Source organism: Enoplosus armatus, chromosome 17, assembly GCF_043641665.1.
Source record: "Enoplosus armatus isolate fEnoArm2 chromosome 17, fEnoArm2.hap1, whole genome shotgun sequence".
NCBI classification, from domain to species: domain Eukaryota; kingdom Metazoa; phylum Chordata; class Actinopteri; order Centrarchiformes; family Enoplosidae; genus Enoplosus; species Enoplosus armatus.
Genome location: NC_092196.1, coordinates 1,035,735 through 1,052,143, shown reverse-complemented (window position 1 = coordinate 1,052,143; position 16,409 = coordinate 1,035,735). Strand labels below are relative to the sequence as shown.

General features: G+C 45.6%; 1 protein-coding gene across 1 annotated transcript; it reads right to left on the bottom strand.

The window, feature by feature from the left end:
- Positions 1-9,928: 9,928 nt before the first annotated feature.
- Positions 9,929-16,125, bottom strand: eve1 (even-skipped-like1). Its single transcript, XM_070922800.1, is given in 4 exon segments — positions 9,929-10,399; positions 11,965-12,230; positions 12,233-12,254; positions 16,087-16,125. Coding segments are annotated over 4 exon segments (798 nt in total).
- Positions 16,126-16,409: the final 284 nt, after the last annotated feature.

Here is a 16,409-nt window from a genome sequence, read left to right as displayed (position 1 = left end):
AAAGCAAAACACTACCGATACAAGGGATTAATTAATAACCGGCCAATCACGAGTGAGTGAGAATAGAGCCAACAGAATAAGTAGTACGTACGAAACGAAAGCCTGAAAGATTATGTCGAAAACATTACGGAAAACACACATTTTCCACGCCATTCAAACGTTTCCCGGCAGCGATGCCGTACCCCCAGCCTGTAACAGCATAGAGCAGGCACTGGCTGAAAAGCTCATTATAAAATAGTCCTGTCAGTAAACCTTAATGAAATATGTAAAGGTCATTTCCTCAATGAAAATAAGTATTTGAGAGTAGGAATTCCTTTTGGACTCATTTTATTTACTGAACAAACTGTATTACTGTAAATGTACATACTGTACTACTTAACCACAGTACATCCTACATGTACACAATGCAAAATGATGGTTAGACTAGTATTTCATTGCATCAGTTTACTTTTCTTTCTTTTTTTTTTGTCCTGACCACAAAAGTTTGAGTTTTTATTCCTAACGTGAAACATTTAGTATTTTACATTCGGACCAGGTTTGAGATTTCTGCCGAATATAATGGAGGTGAATGGAATTTTAGACACCTGAAAATGGAAAGGGCTAACATGCTGTAAGACGCTGCACACGGCGTTTATTCTTCCTAATCTTTTCATCAAGCAGCGGACTCATTCGTTCATTGGTGCAGCTTTATTAGTTGGAATAAACATGCGGTATGTGTCGCGCCGTGTGTGTTTACAGGTCCTCCATGTGGCTTTCATGGTTTGCAGCCTTCTCTGTCGCAAGCCGCTGTTCCCCTTATAAAACTTCTGCTCCTCGCTTCGTTTGACCTTCACCGCCACGGCAATTAGCACCAAACCACCACTGCCTCTCTGCTGATTTGAAACAAAGCCGTAATGCGGCGTGACTACCAGTACCAGGGACCGCACTACTGTGTGCGCCAGGGCATTCAGACAGGACGCCGTGATCAGACCCGTGACCTTGTGTGCTGCCGCTAGTTTGAACAGTTTGAACCCGCCTGGACAGCCTGAACGTTAGCTTTGGTCTCTCTGTACAGAATAATGAAGGGACTGCTGAATATCAATCAAGGATCTTTAAAAACAAAAGTCTTTTTAAAAACGAACCTTAAGGAAGTAAAACTCTTGTCTTTTTAGGACAGAATATACTATGAAATACTTTTTTTTAACAAATTGCTACACGCATTTCTCTATTGAGCTTCAGAGCTGTTGATGATTGTCGCTTTCATCTTTCGTTTTTTTTTTTATTAATTTCTGCTATTTACTTTTTGCATTCAATTACAGCAAAAGGAAGGACGCTTCTTTATTGTATCGGCTGTGCTGTGCCTTTGCAGTACATGACACAGGAAGGAATCTGCAATGTGCTTCTTTAGACGAATCTGGAAGCTCATGTTGCCCCCCCCCCCCCCAGGTCGTGCCAATCACAGCCGTTTATCTAATATGGGGCGGGTTCAAGCATTGCTGAGGCATTTCCATAAACGACCAAGATGGCTGCCGCTGACGTGGAACGCTCTGAATCCGCTGTCGCGTCAGTATTAAACAAACCGGACGGTTACAAACCTACTGCTTTGTCACATGTTCCGTCGCTCTGATTGGTTGTAGCGCCCCCCCCCCATTATGCATACTTGTATAGCATATATAGCATACGTATTGTTATATAGCAATGCTAGTCATCTCTGTCCTCTGCATTGGACTATAACTACTCATCCACATCACACCTTATGTCTGATCCATCCCTGGCAATCTTCTGGAATCTGGAATGACTTTCATTCAAACTTCGTAAAAAAATTATATTCTTGCACAAGAAGTGTTTAATTATTTCTGATTCTGGTTCTGATCCTGCAGATATGTCCACACTATCTATCTGCGTGTTACCGTTTCGCAAGGGCACCGTCGGTTTAAAGAAGAAATACAAACAAGCCAGGGTGGAGTTTTTTTTTTCCCCCTATCCCAGAATGATGATGATTCTCCAAAGTGTGGCGATAGGTCTGGCTATGCTGTTTGAAAACTCTTCACAAGGTATATGCTCGGCAACACGTTCAGGCATTTCAACTCTAGGCCAGATGGATGGACGTTGCAACGGCTCTGGCTGGGTGCAGCACAGCCTAGTGAACAACAGGTGGCAGTATAGATGTGTTAGAACCCACAGAGTGTGAGGGGTGTCTTGTGATTTTTTGCCAGCCAGGGGAAGGGAGGGGCTTGGCTGGGCTGCCCATTTCCTCACAATCCCACACACACACACACACACACACACACACAGTGCCATGCCCCCCCACCCCACCCCGAGAGAGAGAGAGAGAAAGACACTCTACCTGTCTTGCTTGTCCACAAATTACGAGTGCGTATTCTGGCACAGTTCATGCTGACATATGTTTGCGGTCCCACGTTCCCTCGAATGAATCTGTCACATTTAAATGCACCAGTGCAGTGTCTCACCCCCAGCTTAAGCTACTGACAGGTCCCACATTCAGTAACATGTGCACGAACACGTTATGGACGATCACGTTCACCTTGACAGCGTCTTCTTTGAAAAAGGAAAACTCCCAGCATCCATATCGTTTACTGTAATACTCCTTGTATAAAGAGGAAAGTGGGATTATTTTCTCTGGGACACTGAAGATGGGGGCAATGCAGTTGGTCCCGCTGAGTTGGGTCGAATATATTTATGCAATATACCATAATAGCACAATACACAACCTGCGTCACTCACTGTGTGGTTGAATTGCCAGAAGTGCAAAGCTAACGTTGGGCTATAAATATATATATTTCAGGCATCTAACCAAAAAACCCATTAAAAAAAACCCACTGACTTCCAGAGGAGGGAACCGGAAGTGTAAAAATGCGGACTCATTTCCGGGTTTTAGGACTCTCCGTTAGTGATGCACGATGCATTATCTCGCAATAATATGGAGCCTTACCTCAAAACGGCGTGGGCAAAGCGCAACGTCTCAAGCAGATCCGTGTCGGCCACTGCTCGCGAGACTGCAATATTATCAATAATTCATGGCTGAGGCAGGCGAGCATGAGAGGCAATAAAAGTTCAGTTGAAGTACCACAAAGGAGGTACTACATAAGTATAAAGAACCGCAATGCTACAAGTTTCATCAGTCATTCAAAAACACATCACGGCGACGATGTATTTAAAGAACACGAAGCCGCTAACATGAGCAAGGAAAGTAAAGTAGAGGAGGCATTTCAGAGGTGCGCCCCCCCCCCCCCCCCCCCCAAAGAAAAAAACAAGCAGATGATGGCGATGACTCAGCAGGTGACAGGGAAGAGCATCCATGATCACGAGTTGTTACGAACCGTTAGCACACACTGCATCTTGTAGATACGCAGCGCTGATTGACAGGTTAAAACGCGTATTCAATAGGCTCCTCTGCCTTTTATTATCTCCTTTGTAGCTACCAGGATACGTTGCCGAGCCCCCCATCCCCATGGATGCGAGTCCATTGGAATGTCAGAAAGCAAAGGGTCAGAATCGGATGTAAGAACAAGACAAATGTGACCACATTGATGGGTGGGTTTTGTTCTGGACAGAGACAGGCCAGCTACATACATGAAAGTGGTACTGATCTTCTCATCAAACCCTTGCTTCATTAACAACAAGACATTTGGTATTTAGCAGTGGAATGATTTCATTATCAGTGTCATGTCTGGTCAGCTCTGTCGAGGCGGACACAAGCACGACCAGCTGTTTGCGGCGCTGAGGACCTCCGATATGGCCACCAGACAGTAAATGATGTCACATGAAAGCCCTTTATTCAATCCTTACCTCTCTTCATCCCACCTGTGCCAGTTCAGACAGGCCAGTCTGTCCCCCCCCCCCCTCTACTTATGGCCATGATTACACCACATCATTATCCCAGCAGTACCCTCTGTGTGTCCCGCCGTGCTAAGCTCTGTTCAGGCGTACTCATCTGTAATTAACCCTTCTGTTTATAGTCCTAAATGATTACACACCAGCCCGTGTGGAAGCTGCCTCTGGTTGCAGCCCGCACAAGTATGGCTGTCAATGGCGAACACCTGCCCAGGTGAGCTGGAGATCAGTGCGGGGGGCGTCTGAGGTTTAAAGGCACACCTGCTGGCCTGGAGTCAGCAGACGGCGCGGCACTACACTCTGGGGCTCTCGCGGCCGCGTTGTCGGAACTGTTTTTCACAGCACTTGTTACAGCGTCGCAGCCACCAACTGGATCTGGAATTCATTCTGCTAAAGGAAATGAATTACCTCACAAAACCTCAGGGGAGATCATATGCGTCAGTTACAGCTTTGTTTTGATTCTGTAAACCCCCCCCCCCCCCGTATTGATTTGTCAATAAAAGCCTAACTGTTGCATTGTAAAAGCCCTCACAATGAACACACAATTTTATTATTCATATTCTTGCTTGTTCATACTCAAACTTTTACTGCCATCAAACTTAAGGGTCCGCATTTGAAATGTGCATCAGTGTTCTCATGCCGCTTTTGTAGGCTCGAGTTGTTGGAACTGTAAAAAAAAAAAAAAAAAAAAAAGGTATAGGCCTGGCGTATCCAATCCACTGCTGTCGAGGGGCGCAGTAAAGCGTTTAGTTTGTTTGAAAATTGTAGTGTTGTGTTATTTGATTTGGGCTGTATGGTATAACACGCCGCGGTAGCGGAAAACGCAATGGAAAAGATTTGTTTGTTGTTGTTGTTGCTGCTTGTTATTTAGCCAGTTTCAAGGTATAGAGCCATCATTCAATCTGCAGGCGTGTGAGAAAAAGAATCTTTTCAATGCATCATTATTACAAAGGTAAATCGTGTCATCATTTCACAAAATAAACTAAAAATTGGCAATAGCAATATTACAGCAATGCTAGCAGCTCTGGCTGAACAGTAGGCACGTTGGTCCTTTGGGCTAAATGCTAACATGCTCACGGTGACGGTGCTAACACGCTGATGTTTAGCAGGTATAATGTTTTCTGTATTTACCATCTTAGTTTAGCGTGTTAGCGTTACCATTTAGCTAATTACGAATAAACGCAGTGCACAGCTGAGGCTGATGGGAATGCCATTGGTTTAGCAGGTCATGAATGGTAGATAAATGGATGTATTGGGGGGCTGGGGACCGAAGTGCTCCACCTCCTGAGCCACAGCCGCCCTGTGGACAAAATATTGACCTGTTGATGGCGTTAGATGAAAAGCCAGGGGCTCATCAAAGTTACTGCAATGAATCCGGAAAATGAAATGAAAATGCAAGTTTCTCTAGAGATCTATAACTCTCAAATTAACTTAAGGTTGAGGGCACCTGCCTTACGGCGATTTCCCCTTTATGTCCCAAAGTGGATATAGCATATTGGTGAGACGATAGCGACTCATACGCCACGGCTCATGCGCAATAAAGTAATTCTGATCTCTGAAAACTATCTCCAGCCATGGTTACTTCTTTCTAATTCCACATAGCATTTATAGCAGTATTCATATATACACCTTCCATCTAGCAATTCATTTGTCACACTTTTAATTGATAACTCCTGTCACGTCGTTCATAAAATGAATGCAAAGTTCACCACAGGCTTGGGCGCGTATGCGTCCAAAAACTGCAGTACCTCTACATAACCAGCAGGAGAATCACTTAGACGTTAGAGGTTTTCTGCCTAAGTCACACTTAATTGACCGTAAGTCTGTTTTATATATGAGGCCCCCGGCGCGGTTTTCTGGTCAACCGGACACAAAGCAATGCCAGCAGCAGTCTGCGCACAAGGAAAAGACTGTCACGTGGCTGCAGAACACATCAGACTCAGGGCATCAGATCGGGTTAAAAGCAGAGAAGAAGAGTTCAGTGGTGGTGCAGTTTAGCAGCAGCGTGCGCACAGCTCATGTCTTTTACAGGAATCGCCAGCCGACAGACTGATTGACTTTTCTGTCCAAAAACCCTTTACAGCCTCTGCACCATTTACAAGACGAGGGCTGCTGCACTCTGTGAGGGCTGTTGGACCCAACAGCGACTGCAAGGCATGAACAAAAAGGAGGGCAGGTGCAAACAAACAAATTCAAGCATGCACACGGTTTAGCAAGACATATCTTTCTCTGTCTCATTCTGTCTTTCAGTCCGTCGCGCGCGCACACACACACACACGCGGCAATTTCAATCTTTTAATCAGTTTATTGCTTCAGTGGAAGGTTTGTGCTTTGACTGTAAAACTCCGACAGACCACAGGGAACTGCGGCAAATTAATCAGTGGTACCACACTAATATGAATCGGGTCAGAGAGGATATTTTATTCTGCCGAGTGAACATGACAGATTCATTGTGAAAGTGGCATTTAAAGGGATTTTTCGATCGAAGTGCATTTGTACCATTTACAGTAGATTACAGTGTGTTACCATACTTTTAAGTGAATGGAAACAGAAAAACAAACAAAAAAAAAAACTAACCTTTGGAGATGCAAGGTATAATTTTTTTTGTGAAGGGAAATACCAACTGAGAAAACATGGTATTTCAAAAAACATAGATTTTTCAAAAAAAAATTTAAAGGGTCTATATGGAGTCTTCAGAAAGTCGTTTTTAATGACACCGGTGGCCGTTAAGTGAACTGCAGTCAGCATCCTGTTGCTCGCGCCCACACAACATACAAAACGACTGATTTACTGTGATTTATAATCATATTTAGAATAACATTGCTATCTGTAATGTTCCTATATTTTATTTGGACCATTGGCTCTGTGATACAAACTAGCTTACTGTTTGCAAGTTAACTTCATCAGCTAACGTTACGAGTCAACCAAACGCCAGATCCATGCTGCATAGCTAAGTTATAGCTACCTAACCCTAACCTTACCTTAGCTTAGCTCAGGTTAGAGTTAGCGAGTCTTGATAGTTCGGCTATAATTGCTGCTAGATGCTCAAAAGTGTGTATCAACGCTAGGCTAACATTAATTTAATTACTGGCGTGGTGTAAAATAATTCATTGTCATAAGGAATGATTAAAAACTCACGTTTGTCAAGCGTGACTGGTCCTGCCCGCTCCAATATGGCGGCGACATTGACGTACGATCCAATGCAGCCATTATTAGGACCCATGGCAAACATGAACTCCATAAATATTTCCATCTTTTAAAACTGCATAGGTGAAATTGGGTGCTTTTTACTGGGGTCCCACAATACATTTCTATTTAAAGTGTATTTAAAAAGCACTAATTAAAACAGAAAACAGTGATATTAGGAACAAATTTATTGACAAAGTCATGAAAAATTGGAACGATAGAACAAAGCGCTGCGAGATTTCTGTGGATGTGCTTGCACTTGATTATATATATTCACGTAACCGTGCTCTCAGCGTTCATATCAAAGTGATATATGTAGTATTAATCCCGTCCCATGTCCTGACACGACAAAAACACTTCCCCTTCCTCCTTCTGGCAGTGTGAGCGCCAGTGGTGTCAGTTCACTTTCATTTGATCTCGTTTGGTTCCGTCGGTTGAAGCATTGTCTCTCCGTTGCACAACCTGACCAAACACACAGGTTGTATCCTTGTATATTGTGGCTCTGGGCAAGACAAAGCCTGCCTCTGTTCTGTAGAGTTTTTACGGCTGTGTACGTTAACAGGGATCACTTAACAACTGGTCTGATGTCAAGAGCAAAGGTCGGCAATTTGAAAAAAAAAATCTAAAACATCATGCAGACACATTATTTTCAACCGTCAAGCAATTGTTCTTCAAGTGCCATAAACTACATAGATGAATTGGGTGGAGTTATTTTTAGGGGTTTACTCGAGTTATAAATATAGTGGACGTCATATCATATGGCCAGCAATTAGGAATTATGGACAGGGGGACAAAACTTCCCAAATTGCGCCCCTCATCCACACCATAGACTGTATAGAATATGATATGACAGCTCCCCAAAAGTCAAGCCGAAACGTCTCGCCCCCCTGGTGGTAGTATAGGTCATAAGCCCCGCCCCCTCCATGTTATCAGATGGGACATCAAATACACTTTTCCCAAAGATGGCTTCTGTCATTTTAGGTAGTTCTTATCATGCGGATGTTTGTTCAAGTGTTGTGACTGTGGTGTTCTCGTGATTGGGTCGGGGCGAGTGTACGGGCGGGACCCCCCCCCCGATCACCACTGCCCAGACTCTGGCTCCAAATGACATCACATGTACAGTGGGAGGAGGAAGTGGAGACGCGTCGGCCATCTTTACATACAGTCTGTGTCAGTCAGTATGATCCACACCCACTCTAGCACCACCACTTCAAATTTTCCCTCGGCTATTAGCCCTGTAGTTAACAGATGGAGTCTCTAACAACCATTTCAAAACCCCAGTGTTGCAGACCCATCCTGCTCTGTTCAGCATGTACTCAACGTGATCATGAGGCTGAGGTCCATCGTTTCATCTCACGCTCAGGAAGAAAGTGAATAATCTCCCAAAAATATTGAACCATTCCTTTAAGTCGACGTAGAGGCTACAGTTAAACTCAAGCACTGATAGTCACGCATATACACTGGATTGAGAATGAGAATTTATTCCATATGTTTTTTGAAACACACAACCACTCCAGCCTCTAGTTTCCCCAGGGATTTTTTAATTTAAACGTTGTCTCTACTCTAGTCTCCTTATCGTGCAACTTCGAACTTTACAGTTGTACAAATAAATAAAAGCAGTAGTCATTAGTATTACAGCAGAGAAAACAATGAAAATCAACTCCAGAACCACATTATATACATTACAAGTCTTCATTCGGTGCGATTGTGCTTTTATATAGACGCTGGCTTCAAAATGGTTCCTTGCCAGTGACAAATCTAAGGATTCAGAAGGTGTTTGGTTCACATTAAAGTGCCCGGAATGGCAGAGCCGACCCCCGGATGTTAGCGTGGAAATGCAATCAACGGCGGCGGAGCCCGAAAAATGAGACAAGGGCAGATTTCAGAAAATCCGCTGGGATCCTGCCATTTGGGCAGCTCTCGCCGACATCTACTCCCCTTTTCCTGGATAAATAACCGCAGGAACGCTTGCACGGACTGAGGACGACCAAATGCACCGAAACGAGGCGAATTCCTCCACTTGGACAAATGAGAAGTGGTGGGAGGATGTGCCGAAAAAGAAAAACAGAGGATCTAACTATTCTGTATGGCTGGCATTGTGGTTTTTGAAATGGCAACAGCTATTTTCTGAATAATCTGTACTTTGCCAAGAAATTCCAGTGTCCAGGGAAATGGAGTAGTTATTCCTAGAAAGTAATCATCTTAAAAATGATGGAAAAACCTTTAATCCTAGCTTACACTGAAAAATGTAATGCCATTCGGGCGCTTTTTGTACAATCCTGACGGAATACATTTCTGCAGTAAGTATACGGTGGTTCCTTAACAACAGTGTTCCGACTGAATGCAGAGCTTTTTAGAGCTGTGACTGCACACAGAGTCAGTGGGAATCGGAATGAATGAAACTGGGACCGAATGAAAACACCCGTGCGAGGTGAATAAACATGGACTGTGCCAACAGTCTTAGTGGGAAAAAGTCATGAAAACAACGCAAGACAAACATTTGCTTGCTGTTAAATATATATATATATATATATACTGAATGCATCCGCTAGGCTGGCAGCGTGCTCCAAATGAAACTGAATTTGGCAGGTTTGCAACCGTAGAAATTGTTGGCCACGCTACTGACCTACTGAAGGCGTTGAACACAGCCTTCCAATGCACTTCCACATTTTTGTCGCCTAATAAACGTTTCCCTCCGGTTAATCGGCAGCGTGTTTGAGATAAGACCTTGGAATTGTGTGTTTGGAGGAGCTTGTGGGTCTTGTCTAGACTAACTGAACTTAGAGTTACACAGAAGCTAGTGAAACTCTTGGCGAGCTCCGCCATTTAGATAGCATTAATTGAAGTCGCAGTGAGTGTACTGCTATTTGCACATTTCGGTTTCGTTTCATGTAGTTTTTTTTTTTTTTTACACCATCTCTTCCCTCTGCTCCAGACTGGCAGGCTGGATGTTGGCCTTGGGACTACGGGGCTGGCTCAGTCCCAGCGCCTCCCCTCTGGCTTTGAGCAGTTGTTCTGGTCCCCAGTGAAGGCAGAGGGGGCAGGGACACGAGGCGGTATGGTGCACGATGCTGGTAGAGGGGTAGAGGGCTGCTGTGGTTGGAGGCAGCCCCCCTGGTCTGCTGTGGTACTGGGAGAGGCGGAGTGCGTCCAAGGTCCTCATGGGCGCGCCGTAGCGAGCGTGAGCGGGGGATAGTGGGTAGTGATGGTGGTGGAGGGGGAGGTGCGGGAGGTGGGGCGGGATGAAGGGGTACGGCAAGGCGGAGGAAGGAGAGGCCCGGCCCATCAGGAGCGCCCCCAGGGGGTCGACGAGAGGGTGAGGCCACGGCAAGGAGTGTCTCTGCCGTTTGTCCTTCATCCTCCTGTTCTGGAACCACACCTGGAGAGAGACGGGAAGGAAGGAGGAAAGAAATCACTTTCACTGGCCATGATTCGTTCTTTTTACTGTTCAAATATACTGAATGGGGTTCAGGCACTGTGGGGTAAACCACGTATGTAATATAATGTAGGGGGTCTAACTGCAGATGTTCTGATAATTGTACTAAATTGACCTAAATATATGAATATTGCATAACTCCTGCTTTTCTCTGTTGCAGCACTGACTGTCTCCACCTTCTTAAAGCTTTAAAGCTGAGACTTACAAGTTGCCGGCATGTGTGTGTGTGTGTGTGTGTGCGTGTCTGTCCAGCCCTCAACTATTTTACCAGCTCACAGAATCTCCCGCAAAAAGGCCCTCGCTGCTAAAACGTCAGGTGGCAGCGTTTTACAAGGCCTCGCCTCACATTCCTGCTCTTTCATAAAAGACCCTCCAGTAGCTGGCAGGAAGGTGGGCGCATCCACTGCGTGTTAAATCTGCCGCGTTGGGTCAGAAATGCTGAGACACTTCTAAACCTGTCACTGCTCAATCTGGAAGTGACAAGTAAAGGGGGGGGGGGGGGGGTCTGTATTGACCTGCTTGGCTTTATGGTTTTGCCTTTAAGCAAAGACTGTGGACATGTGAGGTAAGACACCATCATTTCCTAAAGTAGACATGAGGATCGTGTCGGTGCGGAGCTGGAGCTGAAGGTTAGCTTAGCTTAGCATAAAAGCGGGGGGGGGGGGGTAAACAGCTGGCCTGGCTCCGTTCCAACACCTCTAGAGCTCGCCGCACGGAAACAGGCGTTTTAGCTTTGTGTTTGCGCGTGGCTTCGACCCAAACAGATACAGTTCGGAATTCTGGGAAAGGCGCTCATTCGCTTTCGTGCGGAGAGTTAGACGAGCCGATAGATTAGTCAGGCCGGTTGGCTTAGCTTAGCACAAAGACTGGAGACGGGGGGACAACTAGCCTGGCTTGGTCCGACCAACACCTCTAAAGCTCACAAATGAACATGTTCATATCTTGTTTGCTTAATCCGTACAAAAGTAGAAAAAATGAGCACGAGACGCCACCTCACTCTCGGAAAAATGAACCTAACGGCTGTGTTTTCCCGAAATGTTGAACTTCTACTTCTTAAACGCTTCTCTCCAACTCCACGATAAGATGTTCTTCATGGGCGCCCCCCGTGAAAAGTGTCACTCTTGTCTTGCAGGAAGGTGGGCGCGTTGAGACTTAAGCCAAACTCTAAGTTGCAGAATTGGAATCATGTACTGATACATTTCAGCGAATTCACACTATTCCTGAGTTAAGGCCTGATTAACCAGCCAAAAATGACCCCCCCCCCCCCCCTCCCAAGTTCCCTCCCACTCTTTGTGCAGGTGTACACTATTCCCGTGCTGGAATATTGACTGCAAACAGCTTCATAGGCCTATTTCTTTCAGAATAGGTGCAGTTCTGCTGCTTTCAGGGAGGCGGATCAGACGCATTGGGTCTTCACCTGCTTGATGGCGCGTACATTAATGTATTAAGTGAGTTCATTAATTGACCTTCAACCTCTCTGAGTGCATGGGTTTGCTGGCCGGCTGTACCTTTATCGTCGTCTCCGGTAGGTTCAGCGCCGCGGCCAGCTCGCAGCGCCGGGGCCTGGAGACGTAGCTCTCCTTGCCGTACTCCTGCTCCAGCCGGGACAGCTGCTCGCGCGTGAACGCCGTGCGGTGCCGCCGGCTTTGGTCGAGCAGGGCGCTGCGCGGGTACGGCTCCCGGTCCCGGTCCCTGTCGCGGTCCCGGTCCGGGCACGGGCTCGGGTCCGTCTGCTCCTCTCCGCCGGGACCGTGCGCAACGGCTGCGGCCGCGGCTGGCGTCTGTCTGCCCTCCGCCACTGGAATCGATATAGAGATATATATATATAGAGAGGCACGAGTTCACAGTGGGAAACATGACTTTTATTTAAGCAGCACAAGAAGTCTGTGGAGTAAAAACGCCCACAGGCTCAAACCCTGAAGCCTGAAGCAAACGTTGTGTTCGGGCTCCTGGAGACGCGGGGCCCCCTTTAACGGCCCCAAAAAACAGATCAGTTACTTCATGACTTTTTTCCTGATTTTTATTATATTTTTTATATTTTTACGAGAATTGCTCGAGACTCCAGCTCTATATAGCCCTCTCCACGGCCGCGACCGGTCTGTTGTGTGACAGTAGGCTCCTTTTTTGTTTGTTTGTTACGCAGCAGCCTGCTACTCTTCCCTAATCCTAAAGTTAGGTTTATTATGAAAGACTTTTGCAACACTTTGCCCAGAAGAGCTCTAACTGGGAGTTCGACCTCTCTTGGGTCCCAAACACAACATCACTCTTGTAGAATCACATTCTATAGGCCTATATATGTATATATAATTTGCTTTTTTTTTTGACCTTCATCAAATGGGCCAAAAAGTCACTTTTGTAGCAATGGGAATTGTCAGCCTGCCACTTTAGTACTTTTTAACAGGAAAAAAAAAGTGTGGTGGATTTTAGCAGTTAATATTATTGTTATTTACACAGCCAGAAGTGGAGGAAACCACGCGGAAGTGAAGCCACAGGGCTTAATCGTTGAACACATTTGGCGTTCAGGCCATTTCATGTACTCAAGACGTTATTTGTCAGAGTTTGTTGGCTTCCTGGCGGCAGAAGTAAGACGGGATAAGTCAATAAATCAACGGGTCTCCGTGATGGAACTCAAAAGCAGCTTTTACGTTTACTTACGCATCAGGCCGTTTCTGTGATAGAGGTGCAAAACAAACAAAAAAAAGTAGAAATCCGTCTTTTTTCCTCTGTCGTTCTTAAGGTCGAGTATCTCCCCTCTGCAGGCTGTGTCCCCCCCCCCCACCCCACGCCCACCCACCCACCAACCAACTCCGCCGCAGAGAGAGAGAGAGGCCGGTGAAGGTGCTGGGCCGCAGTCCGACCGAGCAAAATAAAAAACTTCTCTCCTTCGCGCACACACACACACACACACTTCTTCCAGGTCTGTTCAGACCGTCACGGGAGAAGATGGGCTGTTTTTGTCCCAACATACCCCCCCCCCCCCCCCCCGCCCCACTCCTCCTCCTCCTCCTCCTCTGTCTTCCCCCGGGGGCTGCTCTCCTCTCTCTCCTCCTCTCCTGTCCCTATCGCGGGCGCTCCAGACGGGGCCGTGGTGTGCGCGTCGGCCCGGCGCGGCGCCGCGGCCCGGAGAGGTGTTAAAGGTGTTTAGGGATAAAGCCTTTGGTCTCCGTCTCGGCCTTTGTACTTTTGTTATGGAGAATTATAGACAGCACAGGCAGAGACAGCAGCCAGACCCTCATTGTCCTCCGCCGTTTGATGTGTGCGGGGTTTGGAAGTAAATCATTACAGGCCTAATGGCTCCAAATTGGCCGCGCTGGGGAATTATTAATTACGTTGAAATTATGGCTATAGCTGTCGGCATTACAGCCGATAGCTGTGTTTTTCAGTCTTATTTCATATTAGACATTTTTCTTATTTTTCCCCCCTCAATACTCAGAGTCCTTTTTAAATTTAAAATTGTATTAATGACGTTCGGTTCCAAAGTGATGGTATCCTGTACGGTTCTTAGGGAATGGCTTCATATATTTTCACGTATTACTCTTAAAAAACCCCAACAACAAAAGTGTATTTGAACGATTCTGGGATATGGATTAAATAAAGGAATGGTTTTTATTTTTAAAATAAGGCTTTTCCTCGAAGGTTTGTAATAAAGGTGGTGACTCCGCCAGGCGATGTGAGGAAAATATTCTTCCTTTGGTTCTGATCATGCGTTTAAATAATAACCGGTTATTATAAGGCTGGGCGGGATTAATCGGGCTTTGTGCGGCGCAACAGCAGTGCAGCGATCCTGTAAGTACACAGCCCTCGGCCGCGGTGTCGAAACTGACCCTTGAACCGGTGCTTTTGGATCTTATTATGGCTATAATCTGCGCTGATTGTTAATCCGGCGGCCAAATGATGATAAAGAGGGACAGGCGGGAGGACAGAGACAGACAGACAGACAGGCAGGCAGACAGACAGACAGACAGACAGACGCCAGGTAGGGTGGAGTCACTGTTACAAGCAGGAAATTTATCATTATGACAAAACAAAACAAAACAAACAAAGAACAACAACCCCACTCAGGTACTGTTGAAGAATCACGTGCAGCCACTCAGTGAGCTGTCCTATAATAATATATAATATATATATTATATATATATAATTAGAAGTATTAGAATCATGAATTGTATTTTTCATTTCTACAGCTCCTCTTAAGCTTGTTTAATAGTTTTGCTGAATTTTTATGACTCCTTATGTGTCCCCCCCCCCCCCCCCCCCCACACACACACACAGTTTTTCCTGTCAAATATATAATTTGTTTGATTTCATTTGAACATGACATAATATGACCATAAATGTGAAAACACAACAGCATTTCCTGTTTTATATGTTACGTAGGCTGCGCACTAGCAAATATCCAGTGTATTCCTGTTGTTCTTTCACAGGTAAAGAAATGTACAGTGTCTGATCCCGACAGGCTCAGTTGGACCCCAGAGAAGCCTGACTCCTTGTTAGAGCTCTCATGAGCAAACTAAATACAAGCGATCAAAATCAAGTCTAAATAAAAAGTGTGAAGTCTGAAAGTGACAGAATGACACTGAAGGAAAGCCTGCTGTTGATGATGTCCGTAAGGGGTCGCCTGGTGACCGAGCATTGCACTTGTCAGACACTCAGGAAGAGACTGGAAATCTGGACCTACTTCACCTGCCATATACTACCTCACTATTTATTCTTTAAATGTTTCAGTGCAATACATATATAGCCATACATAAACATTGTTATTGTATATATTTTCTACTTTATTTTTCACTTAAATACTGTAAATGTGTATATTTTTATTTTCTATTTCTTATTTTTATATTTTGTACATACTTTTAGCTCTAAATTTATGCTACTTTCCTACTTTTGAATGGGAGCACCGGTACTGTACAACCCCCCCCCCCCCCCCCCGCCCCGAGGATCAATAAAGTATTTCGGAGTCTGATTCTGATTCTGACTTCCATGAAGTTAGGGGAACAACAAAAGACGTGCTAGCATGGTCAAGACAGCGTGTCGATGTTTAACAGGTATGAAGTTTGATACGGGTTTGTCGGTTTTCCCAGGTATTTGGCCATAAACCAAAGCACTGGACACATTCGACATTTTGACCAGACGATGGCGCCGGATGAAAAGTCAGGAGGATCAGAGTCATTGCAATTCATACTCTCGAGATGTTTCAATATAAAGCACTAAATAGTCGACCTCCTGGTGGCGCAAGAGGAAAAGTCAGAGGATAACCAGAGTTAGTGGGATTGATCCTCTTGGGACATTGCTGGTTGGAAAAAACAGCTAGGATTCACCCTCTTGGGGCCGCCAATATATGTTAGCTAGCATATGCAATTTGTACATTGTCTATAGACAAAGTTTTCAAGCTGTTTTCTCAGCTTCTAATCTTTTTCTCCTCCGAGTGCCCCCCCCCCCCCGCCCCATGCATTTGCACGAATTGTCACCTATACCATGTACTGCCACCGCCTCGATGGATCAAGCCCCAAGAACACTTGATGCTACAATTTACATCAGGCAAGTTGACAGCGTCGTTTGTTCGACCATCTCTGCTCTGAGTGAGCAGGTGAAGGGCTCCGTGACTCGTTCAAGGTCAGCCGGGAACTCACAGCGTCAGGGGGTTTAAACTCCTCAGGCACTGGGTCCATGGTGTCTCCTCACTCACCGTCCAGTAGCTTGCTTCCCTCTGATAAATCCAACGTTGTTTTTCCCCCTCTCTCTTTGCGGTAAACACTGGAACAACGTGAAGATGTCTTTCATGTGTTTTGAATATCGGCGGTTAGAGAAACGCTCTGACCTCGGTTTGAGGTCGCGGGGGGATAAAGGTCGGGAGGCTGTCATTTAGAGCGATGAGCTGTTGTGTGTGAGCGATCAAACACTCTTCTTCGCCATATCCACATTTGAGGAACAACGCACATGTTGCATTGCTTCT